The sequence below is a fragment of the Gobius niger genome (genome assembly GCF_951799975.1).
Source record: "Gobius niger genome assembly, chromosome: 10".
In the NCBI taxonomy this organism is placed as follows: Eukaryota; Metazoa; Chordata; class Actinopteri; order Gobiiformes; family Gobiidae; genus Gobius; species Gobius niger.
The window spans coordinates 7,611,721-7,634,719 of NC_136861.1; the positions used below are offsets into that span (position 1 = coordinate 7,611,721).

A 22,999-nucleotide genomic window follows, 5' to 3' on the forward strand; every position below is an offset into this window, starting at 1 on the left:
GAAAATCACTGTAAAGGGTGAGTTTGGTCTTGTTTTTGCTCTGACATTAAAGGGATGTTTTTGGGATTTTTGACATAGGGCCTCATTTCCTAGTTGTCCGGAGGTTTGTTTATTTCTGGAGATATATATTTTTAAATTCATGCAGTTCTTATATTTGAAGTGTTTAGTGGTGCTAGGCTAGTGCTAGGCTAGTGCATGTCTATGGTAACTAGTAGCCTGCATTAAAAACCTCTTCAAAATCATGGGGTCGTCCTCCAAACGTTGCCAGATCTGATTTGTCGAAAGCTCCTTTGTGAATCCCACGTGTAGAAATGCGGCCACTGATAAACAAACTACTGTAGATCCGGCAACCGAGCAGATCACGCCGCCACCAGGAAGCTGATGCTGCTCAAATATAAGTTCTTTTAAATACAAAATGGTTATATTTCAAAAAAATATTCAGTCGACACAGACATTTATATGGTCAGTCTGGTGTTATAAGTGATTTGCCTCAGGTGCACTGTGCTTGGGTCAGGCTGTTTTTAATGGAGGCTACTGGTTACTATAGATATGCGCTAGCTTAGCACTAGCCTAGCACAAGCCTAGCACCACTAAACTCTTCAAATATAAGGACTGCATGAATGGAAAAAAAATCTCCAGAAATCAACAACACTCTGGACAACTAGGAAATGAGGCCCTATGTCAAAAATCCTAAAAACATCCCTTTAAGATGTTAAGGGGTAAAAAATAGCAACAAATCTCAACCACCTGCTGTGTCTCGCCTTCAAAGCTATGACTTTCGCCGTGTATCTTGTCCTTTTCCAAATCAGTCACCGAGTCCAGCCCATGGTTCACTCTGGGTCACGGAAACACCCCCAGAGCAGAGATTAACCTCTTTATGGAAGGCAGGATAACCACCGTGCCACTCAAATCAGTCCATAATCCGTCATTCTGTCCATTAAAAGTTCGTCCTGGCTTCAGTACCTCTGACAGTACGTCGTTGTGGCGATGAGAGATTTAAAGTATGTATCTAACATCGTTCTGTGGTAGTCCTGTTACGCATCCCTCCCTTTAAGTCCTTCCAAGAGTCTAGTTTTGCTTCCTCGTAAAGTTTAAGTTTCATTTCCTCCTCAGCTCGTTCACGAAAATATGCTCCTCTGATTGGTCACGAGCGCCGTCTGGCTCTCCCGCCGCCGCTCCTTCTTGCGCTCCATCCTGACCTTCCAGCAGATGGCGCTGGACGCGAGCAGCACCAGCCCGGCGGAGAGCAGCACCAGCCCGAAGTAGGAGATGATGGAGCCGTGCGAGTTGAAGCTGTAGGCCACGGCGGTGACCACGATCCCGGCGATCAGCACCACCACGCCGAACGGGACGGTGCAGCGGTAGCAGGAGAGCTCCGCCCCCCCCGTCGCCGCGGTGAGCTGGACCTCGTTGACCAGCGGGACGTTGACGGTCACGTGGCGGTCGTTCGGCGGCGGCGGCGGCGAGCAGGACGAGGCGCCGTTGGCTTTGTCGGATGCGGCGGGGGTTTTCATGGCGGATTTGGAGACGTGGACCTCTTCGGGCATCGCAGGGGGAGCAGGCAGGGGGCGCCAGAGCAGGGGCGGTGCGGAACTACGGGGCCTGAGGGAGAGAAGAAATTAGCACACTTTAAAGCAGTGCTAAGTTTAATTTAGTAAATCCTTTTCGTAGTCCCTCTGGGGGTAATACAGTGTTAAAGCAGTACTAAGTAACTCTTCCCCTAGAGGCCATCAGCGCAACTGCAGGTGTAGTAGCAAGTTACGATTTTTTAACTTATTAATTGTCTTGGAGAGTAAATACTACGCTAACAGAAAAGGCGAAGGGAGAGAGGGTTACTGTGCATCCAATTATACAATGGAAATATTTTTTTTCACTCAAATTTGGCTGTAAATACTGTTTAAAGTGACGTTAGCCCGCAGTTAGGTTTGCCCGTTAGCATGTTAGCTTCTTCTTCGTGATTACATGTGTGCATTGCTTTCTCCGGACCGGTGGCAGTCAAGTTGCAAACATGGTTTTCTGGCCAGAGACACCAGGGGGAGATGAAAGACCCTCCAATCATCCCATAAACACTTGTATTACCCCCACAGGGACTACGGAAAGGATTTATTAAGGTAAACACGTTACTTAGTACTGCTTTAATGGGATGATTGGGGGGTCGGTGTCTCTGGCCAGAAAACCACAATTGCAACTTCGCTGCCACCAGGTCGGAGCCACCAATACACACTAATGGAATCACGAAGAAGAAGCTAACAGGCTAACGGGCAAAGCTAACTAGCGCCACTTAAACAGTATTTACAGCCAAGTTTGAGTGAAAAAAATGATCTCCATTGTGTAATTGGATGTACAATATCCCTTTGTCCTTTTGTCTTTCCTGTCAGTGTAGTATTTACTCTCACGGACAATTAATGAGTAAAAAAAAAACGTAAAACATGCTACGACACCTGCAGTGGCGCTTAGGGGCATGAGTTACTTAGTACTGCTTTAAAAAGGAAGTTTTAACAATGGCTGCTGGTTGCACTGCTTTATGACCGCGACGCTAGGGGCCGACATTGCCCGCCATTGTTGTAGTATATGGGCGGCAAAACAAGCTAGTTTTCCATCAGATAGCATTGCACTTTGCACACGTTTTAAAGAGGGGGTATTATACTTTTTTCAATCACATAGCACCAGTCTATATCACACTACAATGACGACGAAACCTTCTGTTGGTCTGTAAATGCAGTAAATTAGAATAACTGCCTTGTATAAAATGTCTCTCAAAATGGCTGTAGTGAATGTCTTGAAATAGGCCTCTGTCTCTTTAAGAACCTCTGACCCTTTCCGACACGCCCCCTCCACACGCTGTCTGTGGCATCAGTGGGGAGGGGGTTCTGCTGAGGAGCAGTGGTTGGTTACTCGGCTGGTGACGAAAGTTCGGAGGCGTCTCCAGGAGGTGGGGGCGTTCCTAGGAGGACTCAGGCAAACCTATCCCTAAAATGGCCGCCATCAGAGTTTTTACAGATTACTCAAAAATACGTGAATGTGCCAAGGCAACACTTCAGGCATGTTTTTAATGAGGGAATGACATAAAAACATGATGTAAAGCTTGAAAGTCCATTTTGCATAATACCCCCCAGTAAATCCTGGTTTCGAAAAAAAAAATAAGTTTTGACAGCTAGATATTGCTCCTGTGATAACGCTGGGTTAGTCACAATTAAATAAACCAGGCTGGTTTTCATAAGGTACATTTTAGAAATCTCATAATGATGGCCGGACTTTGATTGACAGGCCGTTAGCATCAGAGCTAATGGCTCGGGTGCAGCTACGACTGAACTACGTGCCCCACAAGGGCGGAGTCTACAGTGAAGATCCCTTATGCTGTTTTTAGGAACATGCCCCGTCAGAGCTGTGGAGGAGGAGTCTGTAAATCCTAGTCTATTATTTATTAAGTCTATGAGTTTTACGCTTTTTGCAGGTATTTGGTCATCATCTCTTATCTCAACACATCTTTATCCCTATCTTACACTTTGTCGATGAGAAAATGCAATATTATGTCACTTCATTGTTTTCAAGTGATCTCCACAGAAGCTCCTCCCATCTCCTCTTGCTCCCCTTCTCTGTGCAGCTGTTTCCATAAAGAGAAAAAAGAGAAAGGAAGGCATTTCCTGGATACGCAGGACTACACAAGCTGCTTTTGGAATCTGCCACGACGGAAGAACAGCCACAGAAGAAGATTCTAAAGGCTCATTTATGCTCCCATTTCGTACTTAAAGGTACACTGCGTAACATTTTGGACTACACTGTTGCCGGCAAAACAAAACATGCTCCTAATGACCAGCTCAACACAGACAATGTTGTTACTGCAGTGTGTAATAAAAGAATGGATTTGGATGAGATGAGCCTGTTTAAATCTCAAATTCTACTGCCTTTAGTCACATCTCCATGGAGACGAGCTGGAGACGTACCCACTCCTGGTAAAGTTTACAGTCATATCGTAGGAGAGGTGAGCCTCATAAATATTTATGAGGTATTTTTCAATGGTGAAAATGTCCGTCATAAAATAAATGCTTGTATTTGAATTGTATTTATTCGGTAAAATTCTACGCGGTGTAGCTTTAAAGGGACTATACAGAGTTTAAAAATGTCAGGCTACATATGTCACTTTGCATGTAATGAGTCTATCATATATTAGTTTCACAGTTTAAGTTGAAAAACAGAAGTAAATTCACTTTTTTTATGACGAGTACCTGTACGTATGTGTTGGTTTTGGAGGACGTAGAAGTGAATTTACAGCATGAAAAAGTTAGGCCCCATGTTTGATCATACGCCCTGTTCACTTAAAGGGACTATACAGAGTTTGTTCTGCTTCACCTGTTGAGCTGTGTGCAGAAGCGCCCCCCAGTGGTAAGCTCATTTACTGCTCACTTTAATTCATCAAACTTAAAATGACCAATGAAACCTTGTATCCAGATCGTTCAGATTTGTCTCCGCTCTTCTGGCCGATGCTTCGTAAAACCACTAACCTCCTTGTTTACGAAATACTGTATGAGTCATATCCGGCTTTTCTCTGATTGGTTTATACGCTTGTCAATCACGCCCATCAGGAAATTGAAGAAATCCACTTTGTAAAGGAAAGGAAAAAGCCTGGCTGGACAGGACTGCTGTTCGCCAACCATTCAATAATAACTCATAGATTCAAATGATCTTTATTTACTTTGCTGTTGCTGACGGGTGAAGATGGGACTTTCAGCGGCGCCTGACCGACTTTCTACTATAGGAAACGTTCACGTGTCACGTAAGCCCCGTCCCTCCATCATGCGTGTGCGCCGTGCGGTAACTCTATAGCGGCCGCGAACATGTGTTTCCTCCACATGATTCCACTTTACTCCTCTGCTCCACCGCCCGGCCTCTGATGACGCAGGCGGCGGCTCCTCCACGAGCTGAGACATTCCCGGGGAGCGCGAGCATGTGTGCGAGCGTGTGTGCGAGCGTGTGCGAGCGTGTGCGAGCGTGTGTGCGAGCGTGTGCGAGCGTGTGTGAGCGTATGCGAGAGTGTGCGAGCGTGTGCGAGAGCGTGCGCCACAGCTAGTGTTTATTTATATTTGTATTTGGTTCAAAAGGAGCTGAAGTGGCTCTTTGGCTGTGGAAGGTTCCAGAGCCCTGATAGACATAAACCACACCAGTTAAGAATATACAGTAATCAGGGAATAAGCAAGAAAAGGAGTGAAAATTACCTAAATATACACTAAAGTACGATACAGGGTGACCAGATGCCCCAGTTTACCCGGTGTAACCAATGGCCGCTGGCTGCTCTGCTTTATGACCATGACACTGGGGGCCGCCATTGCTGTAGTACCTACATATCGCCGCTAGTGCCCCCATTTTTACATACTGAGATATGTTCTTACCTAACCTCAGTCGAGTTAATATATCCCCGTCTGGTCTTTGTCCGTGCGCTCTGTCACGCAAACGGAGCACATACGCAGCCTCTCCCACATGTCATATAGCTCCAAAAAAGCTCACGATAGAAGCTACCAAGCTCTTCCACGTGTTCCCTATTTAAATAAAGTTACGTGAAGGGTTTTCCTGCGAAGTATATTTACACAGAAATGTAGCATGTCGATTTTATAAGCAGATAAAAAGGGGTACTATATTGTGAGGCGTAATGATACGAGGAGCACAGCGTCCGCGCAGTAACTCCTAAAGACTTCCCCCGCTCACTTCCGTCAATAGAAGTTGCGTGACTTGTAGAGAGCCTTTTACAACGAGCAGAAAATATATTATCGGAAAGTGCTCTCGCATTCCTACCTCATGGTCGAGGTCCTGAGTCCTGTGTCGTTGTCCGGGGTGAGTTGGAAATCTGTGAAACATTACTACACTATATACTTTCTGCTTGTTATCACAGCCCGGCACGATGCACGTAAAAGGCATTGTTCACAAGTTATCGACGCTTCTTCAACTGTTCTCTGCTAGCTCTCTACAAGTCACGCAGCTTCTATTGACGGAAGTGAGCGGGGGGAAGTCTTTAGGAGTTACTGCGCGGACGTTTTGCTCCTCGTATCATTACGCCTCACAATATAGTACCCCTTTTTATCTGCTTATAAAATCGACATGCTACATTTCTGTGTAAATATACTTCGCATGAAAACACTTCACGTAACTTTATTTAAATAGAGAACACGTGGAAGAGCTTGGTAGCTTCTATCGTGAGCTATTTTGGAGCTATATGACATGTGGGAGAGGCTGCGTATGTGCTCCGTTTGCGTGACAGAGCGCACGGACAAAGACCAGACGGGGATATATTAACTCGGCTAAGGTTAGGTAAGAACATATCTCAGTATGTAAAAACGGTGGCCTATTCCTTTAAAAACAACTTTAACGCCTGGTTTCATTTTTTTCCAACACTAGACTAGGCTAGATATTCCTCCTGAGATAACGCTGGGTTAGTCACAATTAAAGAAACCAGGCTGGTTTTCCTAAGAAGAATTTTTGAAATCTCGTACTTAATGAGGGTCGGACTGTTAGCATTGGAGCAGCGCGAGCTACACGTCACGCAAGGGCGGAGTCTACAGTGAAGATCCCGCCCTTATGTCCTTTTTAGGAACATGCTTCATCAGAGTTGGGGAGGATGAGTCTGTAAATCCTCCATGAATTCCGCTCGAGCGTGGTCATTATGGTAAACGGGGAGGAGTGAGCAGAAGACGTCCATTATTGTTTACAGTCTATGGGTGTAACAGGCCAGAGTATACCCCCGATTTGGACTATACCCGGAGTTAAAGGGGCCTAGGCTATTTTATACTCCGGGGTATATTATAGCCCAGGCTATTTCATACCCCCCCAGGCCAGATTTTACCGCCAATGATGACAATTATGTTAAGTGATATACCAAGAATTACACAGTAGTCTAGGGTGATAGAGTGGGTTGTCCTTTAACCCCTTAACTCCCACCTGAACCGAACACATTTTCTCCAGTTTGGCTTTACCCCAGTCCAAAAGCTTCTGGCAAAAAGCAGTGAAAATAGCAACAAAACTGAGACGAAAACAATGATGGAAATGTGACCAAAAAAGTGAGAAAACATTGACAAAAAAGTGACGGAAAATTTATGAAAAAGTGGCAAAAATGTCACAAAAATGTCACAAGAAATTGACTAAAAAATGACAAAAATGTGACAAAATGTGACAAAAATGTGACAAAAAATGTCAAAAAATGTGATAAAAATTGGACCAAAAAAAATGACCAAAATGTGACAAAATGTGACAAAATGTGACAAAAATACAACAAAAATGTGACAAAAATGTGACAAAAAAATGACAAAAAAAATGACAAAAATTGGACCAAAAAATGACAAAAATGTGATTTAAAAAAATTGCCGAAAAAATTACAGAAATGTGACAAAAAATGACAAAGAAATGACAAAAAAAGTTACAAAAATGAGTTAAATACCCAACAAAAAAATGATGGAAAAAAAATCTGATGACATGAGGAAAAAGATCCTCTCGGTTCCGGCGGGAGTTAAGAGGTTAACAAGAGGTTGGCAGTTAAAATCCATGCTCCTGCAGGTACAGGCTGTTGTTATGTCTTTGGGCAAGACACTTTCACTAGGCCTTATCACAAATGCATGCATTTTTCTTTCTTCTCCTTAATGGTTATTTAGTGAGAACATACCAATAACAATAAGGACTTTGAGAACATAACAATAACATCTGAACATCTGTTCAGATTGTGAAAAGTTAGACAGTTATATTCTGTTACACCGGGACAGTCCCAGTTCCGAGGCCTTTGTCCCGAATAGATTTAACCAGAACCATTGATTAGTCCCGGTTTTACTCGGTCTCGGTCCCAGTTGTAGTCCCCAAAAATAACTTGATATAACTTAAAGGAATAGGCCACCGTTTTTACATACTGAGATATGTTCTTACCTAACCTTAGACGAGTTAATATATCCCCGTCTGGTCTTGGTCCGTGCGCTCTGTCATGCAAACGGAGCACATACGCAGCCTCTCCCACATGTCACATAGCTCCAAAAAAGCTCACGATAGAAGCTACCAAGCTCTTCCACGTGTTCCCTATTTAAATAAAGTTACGTGAAGTGTTTTCATGCGAAGTATATTTACACAGAAATGTAACATGTCGATTTTATAAGCAGATAAAAAGGGGGACTATATTGTGAGGCGTAATGATACGAGGAGTAAAACGTCCGCGCAGTAACTCCTAAAGACTTCCCCCACTCACTTCCGTCAATAACCTTTGGGAGTTACTGCGCGGACGTTGTGACGTGACAGAGCGCACGGACAAAGACCAGACGGGGATATATTAACTCGGCTAAGGTTAGGTAAGAACATATCTCAGTATGTAGAAACGGTGGCCTATTCCTTTAATGACTTAAAAATGAATGGTTTTGACCCATGTGAAAATCAATTTCAATCTCAATATTCGTATCTCCTGCAGAGACAAAGACTGTTGTGGAGCGGAGGGAGCTGCGCAGGAGTCAGAGGAAGGAGGAGGTGGAGCTGACCAGTGCAGGAAACCATGCTCTGAAACAGGGACAAACCCAGGAGACGCTGCACCGTTTCAGAGGATCAGAGGAGACTGAAGGCAGCCAGGTTTCCTCCAGGTGCAACAGTTTCCCCGACCTCCAAAAACAAGCTGGTCAGGTCGGCCCACAGTGGCAGCGGCTCAGTCACAGCGGCTCAGGACTAACACCTGAACACAATTTAAAGCACTTACTTACTTTAGCTCATAAGCCAGCTGTTTGCTTATGGAAGAGACCATTATGGACTCTTTGCAGTAGTAAGAAAAAAAAAGTCCACCGATCCCCATAAAAACACGGCAACGACAAATGCAGATCTCGGAAAAAGGCAAAAATGCAGCTGTACCAGAGGGAGGTTGCTGCTTGTTTATGTGTCGCTTACAACAAATGTTATCCGTCTACATAAGTAACATTTTCAAAGCATTAAAACCTGTCACTTTAAGGAAATACCCGTTGTCGTTCTTTAACGCTTGGTCTGAACAAAAGAGGACATGGTCTGTTTGGTTTTTAGGGCAAGTTTAGGGAGCAGTTTGTACGACGGTCTTGGAGGTTATTAGAGTCAGGGGAAGATTTTGGAAAAACATGAATCATTTTAAGGAAGAAATGACATAAGAGATTAAATCTACAGTTTGGGGGACTGGGAAGAGGTTTGCATCTTTCAATGGACTTCCACCAGTTCATTGAGCTGGAGAGAACACTGTTGGAAAAACTTTTTATCTCGCCACCAAGGCAAATTTAGGAATAAAACGGCGAGTGTTGGAGAAAATGTGGTTCTATGGAGGCACATCAGCACTTCCATATATTCTGGGAATGTCCCTCACTACAACATTACTGGTTTGGAGTTCATAAAACCTTAAATGAGGTGTTTAAGGTGGGAGGTGGGATCTGAAGCTGTTGCAGGCACTTTTAGCTGCTAGCAAGAAATCCATCACTAGGAGATGGAGGAATTTAACCCCACCGTCACTTGACGATTGGCATGGAACAATTCTGGAAATATTTAAAATGGAAAAATTAACACACACTTTAATTAAGCTCAATTTGGAACAAATGGATCCGTTTTATTTCCCCAATCCGGAATGACTTTACATAAACCCGATGTATGTCAAATAATCATCATATGGATGTGTAAGGTCTGTGAGCTCCCGGTTTATTTATCATTATTATTTCCTTTTTTTTTTCCATTTGATTTATTTATTTTTGTTTTCCGTTTGTTGATGTATGAAAGACTACGACGCAAATAGGAATGATGGAGCATTTTTGTAATGCTAAACTTTTTCAATAAAATTCGAAATATAAAAAAAAAAAAATCTACAGTTTGGTCCAGTCAACTTTTTATTTTCAATGGAATGAGCACATTTTCTGTTCATTCATTTTATTATGTAGAGCTGCTCGATTATTGAAAAAATAATAATCACGATTATTTTAGTCATAATTGAAATCACGATTATTCAAAAAAAATATTTGTTGCCTTTTAAAAAAAAGTATTTCTTTTATTTATATATTTATTAAATTATTAAATTAAATTACAATTATTATTAAAAACTATGCTGAATATTTTCTGTTTTCTGAACAACTAAAAGTACAACCTGCCCCCTGCTGGCCAGCCCGCACACCTGCGCAAGCAAACTGAGCAGCGCGGCCTGATGACATCATCACACAGCGCTGTTTGTTTTTATGTCAGGCAAAAGCAAGAGCCATGGCATGTGAAATGCAAAGGGAAAAAAATAATAATTATAAAATAAAACATTTCTTGAAATTATGATGCTAATTTTGTAATCGTTTAGTGTAATAATCGAAATTGTAATCGGATTTCGATTAATTGCACAGCCCTATTATTACGTGTCATTATTTTCTGCTTTTGAGAGGGATTTCTGCTTGTACCATCGGCATTAGCACTGTTACCTTCTCCTAGATCAGTTAAAACTCAATTTCAACATAAAAAAAAAACCTGAATTCAAGCTGTTTTAAGCCATTTTTCTGATGTTTTATTATTTAATCCCTAGCCCCATTTATTGAGTTTTGAATGTCAAAAAATGAGGCAAAAATTACATTTTTACAAATCTTTCCACAAAAAACAGCTTATTTTAAAACTAAACAAGAAATCCAAAATCCCCTCTGAAAAAGTCTTGGTAACTCATTTATCAATAAAATTAAACCATAAATTTGAATGTAGCTCTATCCATTATGCAGATGTTGTTGCCGAAAAGATGGGAAATTTGGGACATTTTTAGGCATGAAACACCTTGTTCTTATATGAAAAGATAAAATGACAGAAAACTTGCAATGTATTTTTTTCTCACATTTATGCCAGTGATCTACAGCAAAAGTTTCAAATTGATATTTGTAAATATAATTTTTTTCCCTATTCGCCTGCAGTGTCTCGCCTTAAGACGGTCATTTTCCCAGTACGACGCGTGAGTCGAAAGCAGAAGACAAACTTCCTGACAATACCATATAAAAATGTTATTGCTTTATTATGTGGAAGATCTGGGGCCGATTTAGACGCCGAAGAAAAGCAAAGACGTGTTTTCCTGCCCGTCAAAGAGCCTTTAGGAATCCAGACATCACGGTCTCATCACAGACGCTCATTTCCTGATCGCCTGACAGTGCGTCCTGAAACCTCAGCACTTTCCTCTGCTCTTGTTTACAAATAACACTCGGGCACATGAGGGCATTGGCTGGAACATCGCAGCTTTGTGGTAAAAGGCCTGAACAATGTGTTAAAGCTGCAATGTTGACTGAAAACAACAGATTAAAGAGAACAAGTGGATTTTTCATGCTTGCTGAATGTTAAAAATGTGCACCGATGACAAGAGAGGAGATTTGGATCAGCATCAGCCAAACACTGGGGACATTTACAATCTTAAGTGAGATAAATGATTGTTTGAATGACTTTATGTTGAAACTGAGTCATTTAAGAGGAGATAAAAATGCAAACATCAAAGGAACAAGCATGAATTCCACTCGAAGTCAGACACTTTTAATCCAAGTAAATTCTTTTTTCCCCCCACTGAACTGTATTGTTTTGCTTGACCCTGATTAAGCTACTTTTTTTTGATCAATTAAACCTGTAAAAATTCAAATTCCGCCTCATCTTTCGGGGTTGAAAGATCAATAAATCTGGCTCAAAAAAAGAACCTTAAAGTTGTATGTGTGAAAATCCCATCTCCTCAGAGCATTAGTTCAGTTTCGGCACTCACCTTGCAGCTGTTCCCCATGTTTCTCCAGTCCAGGCTTGGGACAGTCAAGTCAAAACAACGTGGAAGAACTTCTCCAAACGTTCGGAACGGTGATGAACCTGGGGTGAAGTGTGACGGCGCGCTGGTCTGAGCAGAGACTGATGAGGCAAAGTCTTCCTCTGTCTGAGCTGAGCTTCAGACTGTGGCCCATTCACAAAGAACTTCTCCAGAAATGTCACTGCAGAGAGAGAGAGAGAGGGGGAGAGAGAGAGAGAGAGAGAGAGAGAGAGAGAGACGGGGGCTTCCTGTGGGGAGTTTCAAAATAAAACTGAAGAAAGTAAAACGGGTGATTTTTATGCTGGAAAAGGATGGGAAAGTCGATAGTCAGAAAAATAACAGAGAAAGGTATACAAAAAAACAATAATAAGTATAAAACCAATAAAAAAAAGTTGATCAAATTAAAGCAGTACTAAGTAACTCTTCCCCCTAGAGGCCATAAGTGCAACTGCAGGTGTAGTAGCAAGTTACGATTTTTTAACTTGGAGAGTAAATACTACGCCGACAGGAAAGGCGAAGGGAGAGAGGGTTACTGTGCATCCAATTATACAATGGAAATATTTTTTTTCACTCAAACTTGGCTGTAAATACTGTTTAAAGTGACGTTAGCCCGCAGTTAGCTTTGCCCTTTAGCATGTTAGCTTCTTCTTCGTGATTACATTAGTGTGTATTGCTTTCTCCGCACCGGGGGCAGTCAAGTTGCAAACATGGTTTTCTGGTCAGAGACACCAGGGGGAGATGAAAGACCCTCCAATCATCCCATAAACACTTGTATTACCCCCACAGGGACTACGGAAAGGATTTATTAAGGTAAACATGTTACTTAGTACTGCTTTAAAATAATAGTACTCTTCAAAATAACTGAAAAGACACCAGGCATAGTCCATATGTTCTAGCTCAGGTTAGGTTTCGTAAAGGCCATTGATGATTCTTATTTATTCTCTTCATCGAGGGAAGAATCCAGATACAATTCAGCATTGTTTATCCAAATGTGGTTTATTCTTCAATCATACTTTCTCCTCAAGCTGATATTTTATGGGTGTAAAACTGTGATATTTTCCTTAACACGGGTATTATCCAACCAAATCAAGAAGAATTAAAAAAACTTGACAACCTGTCATATGCACTTTAACCCCACAACCCCCACCTAAGCCGACGCCATGGGCCACGGTGACGGCTGTGGCTACAATAGTAGTTCACCACCACTGAGAATGGCATGAATAAATGACTAAACTTGGTCACACAGCCTCGTCATTGTGTCCTTGGGCAAGACACTTCACCCGCCTTGCCTCCAGTGTCTGCATACACTGGTGTATGAATGAGAGCATGAGTGGGTGACTGGTTCCTTGATGTAAAGCGCTTTGAGTGCCTAAAGCAGGTAAAAAGGTAAAAGTTGTGATGTCATATCGCTAAGAATCATGGGATTTGTAGTAATATTAATCTAATGGAGATTTTAAAAGGTAAATCCTGGAATTATTGTTCACATTAAAACTCTTAGACACAACTTAACCAGTTGTTTTACAGTTTTTTTTTTCCGACACTTTTCTACTGTTTTAAGCTCATGTTAGTCTATGGAAATGTAAGCTAGCATCCACAAACATCACAGATCTCCATGGCAACAGTGAATTTTCCTGAATTATGTCAAACGCACTATTTGCTATAAAATACACATCTCCATTGACAATGTGCTCATGAGATTTACTTTGAATCTACCTTTTGTATTTTCTTTTCATCCATTTTTTTTGGTTTTGTTTTGTTTTCTCACCCGCCTTTATTTTGAAAGTCGTACTTCCGGTCGCCTCTGACTGACTGCAAGTGAAGCACAAACCCCGGACCATGGCTGTGCTGCAGTTCACGGACGAGGACTTCCAGGCGGCCTGGAGGGAGCTGGACGAGCCGCAGCTGGACGGAGGATGGGAGAGCTTCACCGAGACCATGGGCGTCAAGATCTACCGGCTCTACGACAAGGTAACACCCCGGGAACCGGCGCTCTATACGCGGATACGGTCAGCTGGGAGAGCCGCTGTTCTACTCTTGCTCACGGAGGACATTCACTACGAGTTAGCGCTGTTTTTTTAGATTTATTTGACAAAGTATACCATTGCAATAACCAACAAGATTCCGACACGTGTATATAACATTGTATTACCAGTTATTCGTGTTATTTTTTTTGTTTACTTAAGAGGTGAACGTGGGAATAGCCGGAGCGTCAAACCTGTCCAACCAGCCGCCAAACCTGCCCCGAAAAAAGTGCAATTCTGAACTCACCTCGCCGTAATCTTTCAACACGTGACCGACATTACGGAAGCAACGTGTGAAATAAACCATTGATGTGTACACTTTAAAACGGCAGTGATAATAGCACGAACAAATAATGTTTTAATTCATTTATGTGTCATGATGACTAAAGCACTGCTGACAACGCCTGCATTCCTTTACACTGATCCGCTTATTATGAACAACACGGTTTTCTAAAAGTGAAAACAAAAGTTAAGAGAAATAGTTTAAATGGTTAGTATGATATAGCATAATGTAACAAGTGTGTAATACAATGCCATTTCTTAGCATTAATTTGTAGTTTATTACTTAGCTTGATCCGTTTGCTGTTTACTGCTGCAGCAACACATGCTTTATTACAATGTAGCAAACTTGTATGTCAGATAGGGCTGCGCAATTAATCGAAATTCGATTACAATTTCGATTATTACACTAAGCGATTACAAAATTTGCATAATCTGAAAAAAACCCGATTATTTTTATTATTATTTTTTCTATTTTTTTTTTTTTTATCAATTTTTTTTTTTTTGCAAAGCAGGCTTGCATTAATTCATGGCGCTGGGATTATTTTCCCTTCGCATTTCACGAGCCATGGCTCATGCTCTTCCCTGACATAAAAACAAACAGCGCTGTGTGATGATGTCATCAGGCCGCGCTGCTCCGTTTACTTGCGCAGGTGTGAGCGCTGGCCAGCAGGGGGCAGGTGTGAAACAGAGACCTCTCCTTAATCGAGACATACTTGAAATCATTTGTACTTTTATGACTGTTCAGAAAACAGAAAATATTCAGCATAATTTTTAATAATAATTTAATTTAATAATTTGATAAATGTATAAATAAAATAAAGATTTTTTTTTAAAGGCAACAAATAATTGTTTGAATAATCGCGATTTTAATTATGACTAAAATAATCGTGATTATTATTTTTTCAATAATCGAGCAGCTCTATTGTCAGATGCCCTTTCTGTCAATAGTGGCCACAAATCTAGGATTATCGTTTATAAGCGATGACATGTCCGGAGCACGATGTCTGTTTAATAATGGACAGTTAATGAAACACTCACTTACAGACTGCCCTACAGTCAGCTGTGAGGATACAAGAGGGGATAGAGATACTGTTTCTCTCATACTATGAGGCTTATCCTTTCTTGGAGACAAATAAATAATCTACACAAGAATCTGTTTTCCAACTTTGCTCCATCTTCACCTAAAGCGGTGGTTCTTCTCACTGTGTAGTTTGAATGGAAACGTCTGCAGTGGCGTCACAAGATACAATACAAGGCCGTGAATCACCAGAGGAGGGTAGAGACAAAATATTTACTCAGTTACTCAAATATTTACTCAAAAAAGAGCAACGTTCCTTAAAAATAATTGTGCTCAAGTACAAGTAAAAAGTAAAGACCCAAACAATTACTCAAGTAAGAGTAAAGAAGGACTTTAGAAAATGTTACTTGAGTACTGTGATATTTTCAATGACGCCATAAATTGTGTGAAACAAAAGACAAAATCATGTGGAAATAGTGCTATTTAAAAAGAAAATGGCATAAAATACCGAAAAACGAAATGATTCTAAAGAACAAGGTGCACAAGACGAACTACATCTACTTTATAAATACATTTAAAAATATGAAGCATTTCAAGTAAGAGTACAGATACTTCATTATCATATTATCAAGTAGAAGTAAATAGTAATGTATAGTAGGGCTGGGACAATCGACTTTTCGATCACAATCCACGATCCAATACGTATCACGATACTTGGGCCGATCCGATACGTATTGCGATATAGAAAGTAATTATGATCAATAATATGTTTAAAATGTGTAAAAAGTCATGTGACTAAAGTTTATAAACCAAATGCCATTGACCTTTACTGAAGTCTTTAGATTGAAAAGTGCATCAACTCAAAATGTAACAAAGTGCTGTGTAACTGTACTGGAAAACTAAGTATTGAAAGTATTGCGATCCTTGATAAAGTATCGATACTTGGTCTTGCAGCACAAAGTATTGCGACCCAAGTCCGATATTTTGTCCCTACTTTAAGAAGTACAATTCAAAAAGTTATTCAAGTACATGTGCTTGAGTAAATGTAACTAGTACTACCCGCCTCTGTCACCACTGACCTAAAGTAACAACAAATTAAATGTTCCAAGTATCATCAAAACATTTTTTATATATTTTTTCTGTAATAAATAGTTTAGTCAAGTTCAACATATTAGAAAACAATATCTTTGCATCTTATGTCAATGTAGTAAACCTATACATTAGGGCTGGGACAAAATATCGGATCGGACTTGGATTGCAATACTTTTTGTTCCAATACCAAGTGTCGATACTTTATCAAGTATCGCAATACTTTCAATACTTGAGTTTGGAGGCATTTTTATCATCACTCTTTGTTTTTCAGTAACAGTTACTCATCCCTTTGTTACATTTTGTGTTAATGCAGTTTTTCAAACATAACACAGTACATGTCAAATGGCTTTTACTTTATAAACTTTGGACACATGACTCATGTACTGTTTTTGATGCTTTTTATTGTGTTTTTAATGCTTTTTATTCTATTTTTGCTCTGTTTGGTGTTACTGTGAGGCACATTGAATTGTCAAGTACATGAAATGTGCCATATAAATAAACTTGCCTTTATTTTTTTTATTTATTTAACATATTACTTATCATAATTACTTCCTGCATCGCAATACGTATCAGATCGGCCCATGAGTATCGCAATACGTATCTGATCGTCCCATGAGTATCGTGATATGTATCAGATCGGCCCATGAGTATCCTTATACATATCAGATCGGCCCATGAGTATCGTGATACATATCTGATCGGCCCATGAGTATCGTGATACGTATCGGAAAAGTGGATCGGCCCAGCCCTACTAAAGTGCCCTTTTTTAATGGTATTTTAAATAAAAAAAGAAAGAATATATTATGAAAAAGAAAGAATATATTCTTTTTCTGTTCATTATTGCCCACTTCGTCTCCCCAAATACAGTATGTCTGAATTTGGTCTGTAAAAAGTCTTACTTCCAAATGAAAACATACAATTACAGAAAAATGAAGTTTGAATCTTGAATCTGCAAACTCTCTGCGTTTCTTCCTGATCTGACTCCGTGAGCCGCGGTTTAGGTTGAGCCACAATAGCGCGTGTGTTGTTAATGTTTAATCGTAAAACCATTGTCTCGGGTTTTGGCAGGAGACGTACCTCTACGAGTACAAAGTGTTTGGCGTCCTGTCGGGCTGCCCGGCGGATGTGTGTGCAGAGGTGTACATGGACCTCACCTACAGGAAGCAGTGGGACAGCTACGTCAAAGGTGAACACTGCAACTGTCACTGTGTATTCAATCCCAAAGTTACACAGTGTAGCTTTAAGCTCCTTTCCTGTTCCATATTTTCCCTCTTTCTTTGCCTCACCCCTCGGCTCATCACTGTAAGTTTTCATTTCCATGTTGTGCTCTTCTCTCTCGCTCTCGTCGCAGTAAACCGAAGGTAACTCATTCTGTCTTCATGTTTATGGAATAGTATGTAGCGTCTAAGCCCCTCCCACTAGTCTGCTCCCATTGGTCAGCCGCCTTCTGTGACTGTTGTGATTGGTCAAAGTAGAGCCTAGGCTTTTCATAGAGCGATGTAGAGGCTTCATAGTTTATTATAGGGCTGTGCAATTAAGGCAAGGCAAGGCAACTTTATTTATATATATTTCGTACACAAGGCAACTCAATGCGCCTATTGATCAAAATTCGATTACGATTTTGATTATTACACTGAACGATTACAAAATTAGCATAATCGGGAAAAAAAATCTGTTTTTTCATTTTATTTTTTTTCATTTTATTTTATTTTATTTATTTATTTTAAGGCCCAATCCCGTTGGAATGCAGTTGGAATGTGTTCAGAAACTGTTTTCAAAGCAGACTCGCTTTATTTCATGGCTCTGGGATTATTTTCACTTCGTATTTAACGTGCCATGGCTCCTGCTTTTGCCTGACGTAAAAACAAACAGCACAGTGCGATGATGTCATCAGGCCGCGCTGCTCACTTTGCTTGCGCAGGTGTGAGGGCTGGCCAGCAGGGGGCAGGTGTGAAACAGAGACCTCTCCTCAATCGAGGCAAACTTGAAATCATTTGTACTTTTATGACTGTTCAGAAAACAGAAAATATTCAGCGTAGTTTTCTTTTATTAATAAATATATAAATATAATAAAGACTTTCTATTTTTTGAATAATCGTGATTTCAATTATGACAAAAATAATCGTGATTATTATTTTTTCAATAATCGAGCAGCCCTAGTATATTACAACAGATCTTTTCAAACACATTAGTGAAAAAAGACAATTTGATATCGGGCTGCACAAATAATTGCAATTGTTATATAGGTGGTGCAATATCCATATCAGAAGAAGCCACAATCCGTATCACAAATTTCACGAGATTTTAACTTTCAAATGTGTTTTTTTTTTTAATTTTTAATTTTACACTTGTTTTGACACAGTTTGATCGATTGTACTTTGCTGCAATGGTTTTTCGGTATTGCGATATTCAAGACAGTTGTCGGATGCTGCCCTAATTAAATATGTTCTTCTTGTTTTGTTGCAGAGCTGTATGAGAAGGACTTCGACGAGCAGAAGGCGATCTACTGGGAAGTCAAATACCCATTTCCTCTTCAAAACAGAGACGTATCCTTTTGCCGTTATTATTGAGAGAGCTGCCTTTACACATGAAAGGTTTCCAGTCCACTTTATTGTCCAGAGACTGTAGAGGAATAAGCCAGAAGCCACCTCTTGTTCTTAATCTTGGTCAGGAGCTGAAGAGTTAGCCTGTTGTGCATGTTTTAGGTTAGTGGTTGTCAACCGGTGTGACCTCAGGACTCACAATCACCCATCAAACACTTTGCAGTTGGAATGTGTTCAAAAACTGTGCAAATTTTTACGTTCTCTCATAACCGGAGTCGTCTCTGGAGCAGTGTTGTTTTCGTCAACGAAGACGATTACCATATCATTTCGTTGACGCCTCTTTTTTTAAAGGGATATTCCAGGATTTTTGACATAGGGCCTCATTTCTTAGTTATCCAGAGTGTTGCTGATTTCTGGAGATATTTTTTTTGTAATTTATGCATTTCTTTTGTTTCAAGAGTTTCGTGGCGCTAGGCTAGTGTAAGGCTAGCACATTTCTATGGTATCAGCTAGCCTGCATTAAAAACAGTCTGACCCGCTCCACAGAGCACCTGAGGCAAATCACTTATAACACCAGACTAACCATAGAAATGTCTGTGTCCATAGAGTAATTTTAACAATTTTGCATTTAAAATACCTTATATTTGAGCAGCATCAGCTTCGTGGTTGTATAAGCTACGCAGCGGCGGAGTGATCTGCTAGAAAATAGTCCCTCAACATGCGATCATTCATGTGATGCAAGGTCAGTTATATTCCAAAAATGACTCTATCGACACACTTGTTATAAGTGATTTGCCTCAGGTGCACTGTGGAGCGGGTCAGACTGTTTTTAATGCAGGCTAGCTGATACCATAGAAATGCGCTAGCCTTGCACTAGCCTAGCGCCATGAAACTCTTCAAATATAAGAACTGCATGAATTACAAAAAAAAAAAATCTCCAGAAATCAGCAACACTCTGGATAACTAGGACATGAGGCCCAAAAATCCTGAAACATCCCTTTAAATGACGATAACGTAACGATGACAAGCTAGAATTAGGTCTTTGGGGACTAGAACATGACGAGGCGTTTACGAATGTACGTCAATGAGACGAGACGAGACAAAAATGGGAGAAAGTTGTTCATCAGATCGTTCACAAACAGGATCTTTGAGTAATCTTTGAGTCTTCCCCAGTGGCAGTTTGCAGCACCGCGGCGCCCAATATTGGCCGTCTTCGATCAAATGAGGAAGGATTCTGAGGTCAGAGCTGCCAGAAAACGTGAGATTTATGGACGTAGTTAACAGAGAGGATAGTCTGTGTGGAAGGGGCGAGGCAGATGTTTTCCTGAGCTGTTGTCCCTCAGTACGTGTACATCCGCGAGCGCAGAGACCTGGAGGTGGACGGGCGGAGGATCCACGTGATTCTGGCCCGCAGCGCTCCCCAGACGCTGTGCGATGAGAAGAGCAGCGTCATCCGGGTCAACGACTACAAGCAGAGCCTGGCCATCGAGAGCGACGGAGCCTCGGGCACCAAGAGTGAGGACCACACAAACACATACTATACATGCGTTTCCAATGACATCACACATAGTTTCAGCGGCCATTTTGAATACCAAAGTAGCATTGTGCAGTACTACAACATGTAACAATATCTCTACTTAGGATGAAAATGAAAGACAACTGATTGACAGTGGTATTTTTATGTTCTCGTAATCATTGCTCAAGAAGAAAACAGTAAAAACACGGCCTCAGAGACGCACGTTTATGTGATATAAACAGCAAATGTGGCACAGACATAGCAGCTCTGTCTGTCGAGCTGCAGCAGGATTTACTAAAGATCTGCTTCACTCTGAAGACTAAATGAACACATCAAAGAGGGAACATAAAACCTTTCTCTGTGATTTTTACAGTTTGTCATGTCAACAGAGTCTCAGTCTGAGTCAGTGTTTAAGCTGCTCAAGACGTTAGCATGCTACCGGTTAGCAACTGTCAATGGCTTCAACACAAACACATGTACGACACTGACTGAGTGTCATACATGTGTTTGGAGTGTGGTTCAGGGCTTTCTGTTGGAGAGGTCGAAGCTAAATGCTAACTGGTAGCATGCTAATATCTTAAACACTGACTCACTCTCTGGAGCCGTGTTTAAACTGTTTTCTTCTTGAGCAATGATTACGAGTACATAAAAACGCCACTGTCCATCAGTTGTCTTTCATATTCATCCTGAGTAGAGATATTGTTACATGTTGTAGTACTGCATAATTCTACTTCGGTATTCAAAATGTCTGCCATAAAAACCAAAGTCACATGACTGAAAGGCATGTATGGACTATACACAATACACACTAATAGAATCACGAAGAAGAAGCTAACAGGCAAAGCTAACTGTGGACTAGCGCCACTTAAACAGTAATTACAGCCAAGTTTGAGTGGAAAAAAATGATCTCCATTGTGGGATTGGATGTACAATATCCCTCTGTCCCTTTGTGTTTTCTGTCAGTGTAGTATTTACTCTCACGGACAATTAATGAGTAAAAAAAAACTTTTGCATTATGGTAGAAGTTTACAAAAAGATGGTGAACTGACAAACATCTGACCGACCTGCTCTGCTGCAGCTGAAATCCTCATGAAACGTCCATTTGTTTATTAATCCAAAATCTACAGGAGCTGTCAGGTATTTTTCCTCCTTTTTTTTCTTCAAAAGCAAGTAGGCACCAAAGGAGGCATTCAAGGGTTGCAGGGAAAAAAAGTTATGCGCTGTAAACTTAGTTTTAAATTGAATTATTATGTTCTAAATGTCCAAAAAAAGTGACAGACTTTCATGAAAGTTGCAGTTTAGCAAATAAATGTGAATCTCAAAATATTAATATACAAGACTGATGAGATTTCCGTTACTCATTGAATGCAATCAGAGCAGCATGTGGTCTAAACAGTCTAATTAATGGTGTGATTTTTTTAAAAACAGACAAACTTTGAGTCAGTGCAATATTTCAACAGCTTATTGTGAATATTACACCATTTATTTGTATTCAGGTGAAATATAACGTGTCCAAAGCTGAAGAATGTAAAGAAAAGAGTGTATTCCCTGAAACCTAATCCATAGCTGTGTTTTGTTGCAGTGTTTATGAACTACTTTGACAACCCCGGAGGCTCCATCCCACCGTGGCTCATCAACTGGGCCGCGAAGGTCAGTGCTTTACACACAGACTCCTCGAATAGGGGGCATGTCCTGCACATGGAGCCTAAAAATACACATAAAATCCTTATTTTGGTGTAATCAGGAAGTACAGAATGAGGCGCTGACGCCGTAGAAGAAGAAACATTTAACAGCTTTGTCCGTATTACTCAAAACTGTTGTGAATGTTGTGAATGTTGTGAAATATGACTCCAGGTCTGTCATTGACAGTAATGAGGGAACAAAAAATGAATTCAAGAAAGTTGATTTTGCATGATATACCCGCTTTAAAAATAATACGTTTATATTGAGTGATGCTAAATCCTGTGTCTCCGTTTTCTCCTCTCAGTCCGGAGTGCCTGGGTTTCTGAAAGACATGCAAAAGGCCTGCAACAACTACAAGAAGAAGTGAGCCGCCTCGGGCTTTTACTTTTACTGGATGAGTTTTATTTTGAAAGGGCACGGGCGCCTCCTTCAGGTTTTTATGTTGGTCATGTCTTTTTTTCTCTGCACTTTTTTTGTTTACTTTTTCCCTTTGCACTTTTTCCTCCTGTCAAATCAGTTCATCCGTCCCTGAAATTATCGTCAAACGATTCTTTACAGGGCATTAAAAAGTCGTTAAATTAATTATGCCTAAATCAAGGCGCTGAAAAGCATTGAATCAGACATGTTACTGCACACATTTGTCAGAAACACAAACTATGCTCTAAAACATTTCACTGAATTTTACACAATCTTCATCTCAAAAGTTGTGTCCAGTTTAGTTTGAATATCGACATTTCCCCTCATTCACAAAAGGAAACATGCCAAGATTTTGTGATTTGTGGCATTAAAAATATTTCATTTAGGCATTAAAACGCATTATATTTGACTTGCTGCCACCTGTAGAAACCCTGTTTTAGTTGAAAGGTTTTCCGAAACACATTCATCACATCTTGCTTTTCCCGCTCACAAAGCGACCTATAGGACTAGATAGTTCACTTTATATAATTTAAAGCATTAGGACGATTGCATAGGATTTATTTTGCACTTTTTGAACACTCGCGTTGCTTTATTCTTTCACTCCAGACACTAATGCCCTGGGCTAGACTGACAGGGAACCAGCGCCAATAATCAAGTCATTGTAAAATGCAAGTCAAGAAC

At 40.6% G+C, this 22,999-nt stretch overlaps 2 protein-coding genes across 2 annotated transcripts; one reads left to right on the forward strand and one right to left on the reverse strand.

The window, feature by feature from the left end:
• Nucleotides 1-1,094: 1,094 nt before the first annotated feature.
• tmem100a (transmembrane protein 100a) lies at nucleotides 1,095-11,737 on the reverse strand. Its single transcript, XM_079564632.1, has 2 exons — nucleotides 11,711-11,737; nucleotides 1,095-1,602 (listed from the first exon to the last, which is right to left on the reverse strand). Exon 2 carries the CDS (start codon nucleotides 1,545-1,547, stop codon nucleotides 1,119-1,121), a length of 429 nt encoding a protein of 142 aa, XP_079420758.1. The 5' UTR covers nucleotides 1,548-1,602; nucleotides 11,711-11,737; the 3' UTR covers nucleotides 1,095-1,118.
• A 1,820-nt stretch (nucleotides 11,738-13,557) lies between these two features.
• pctp (phosphatidylcholine transfer protein) lies at nucleotides 13,558-22,443 on the forward strand. Its single transcript, XM_079564604.1, has 6 exons — nucleotides 13,558-13,714; nucleotides 17,228-17,345; nucleotides 18,626-18,705; nucleotides 20,046-20,217; nucleotides 21,801-21,868; nucleotides 22,206-22,443. Exons 1-6 carry the CDS (start codon nucleotides 13,583-13,585, stop codon nucleotides 22,266-22,268), a joined length of 633 nt encoding a protein of 210 aa, XP_079420730.1. The 5' UTR covers nucleotides 13,558-13,582; the 3' UTR covers nucleotides 22,269-22,443.
• Nucleotides 22,444-22,999: the final 556 nt, after the last annotated feature.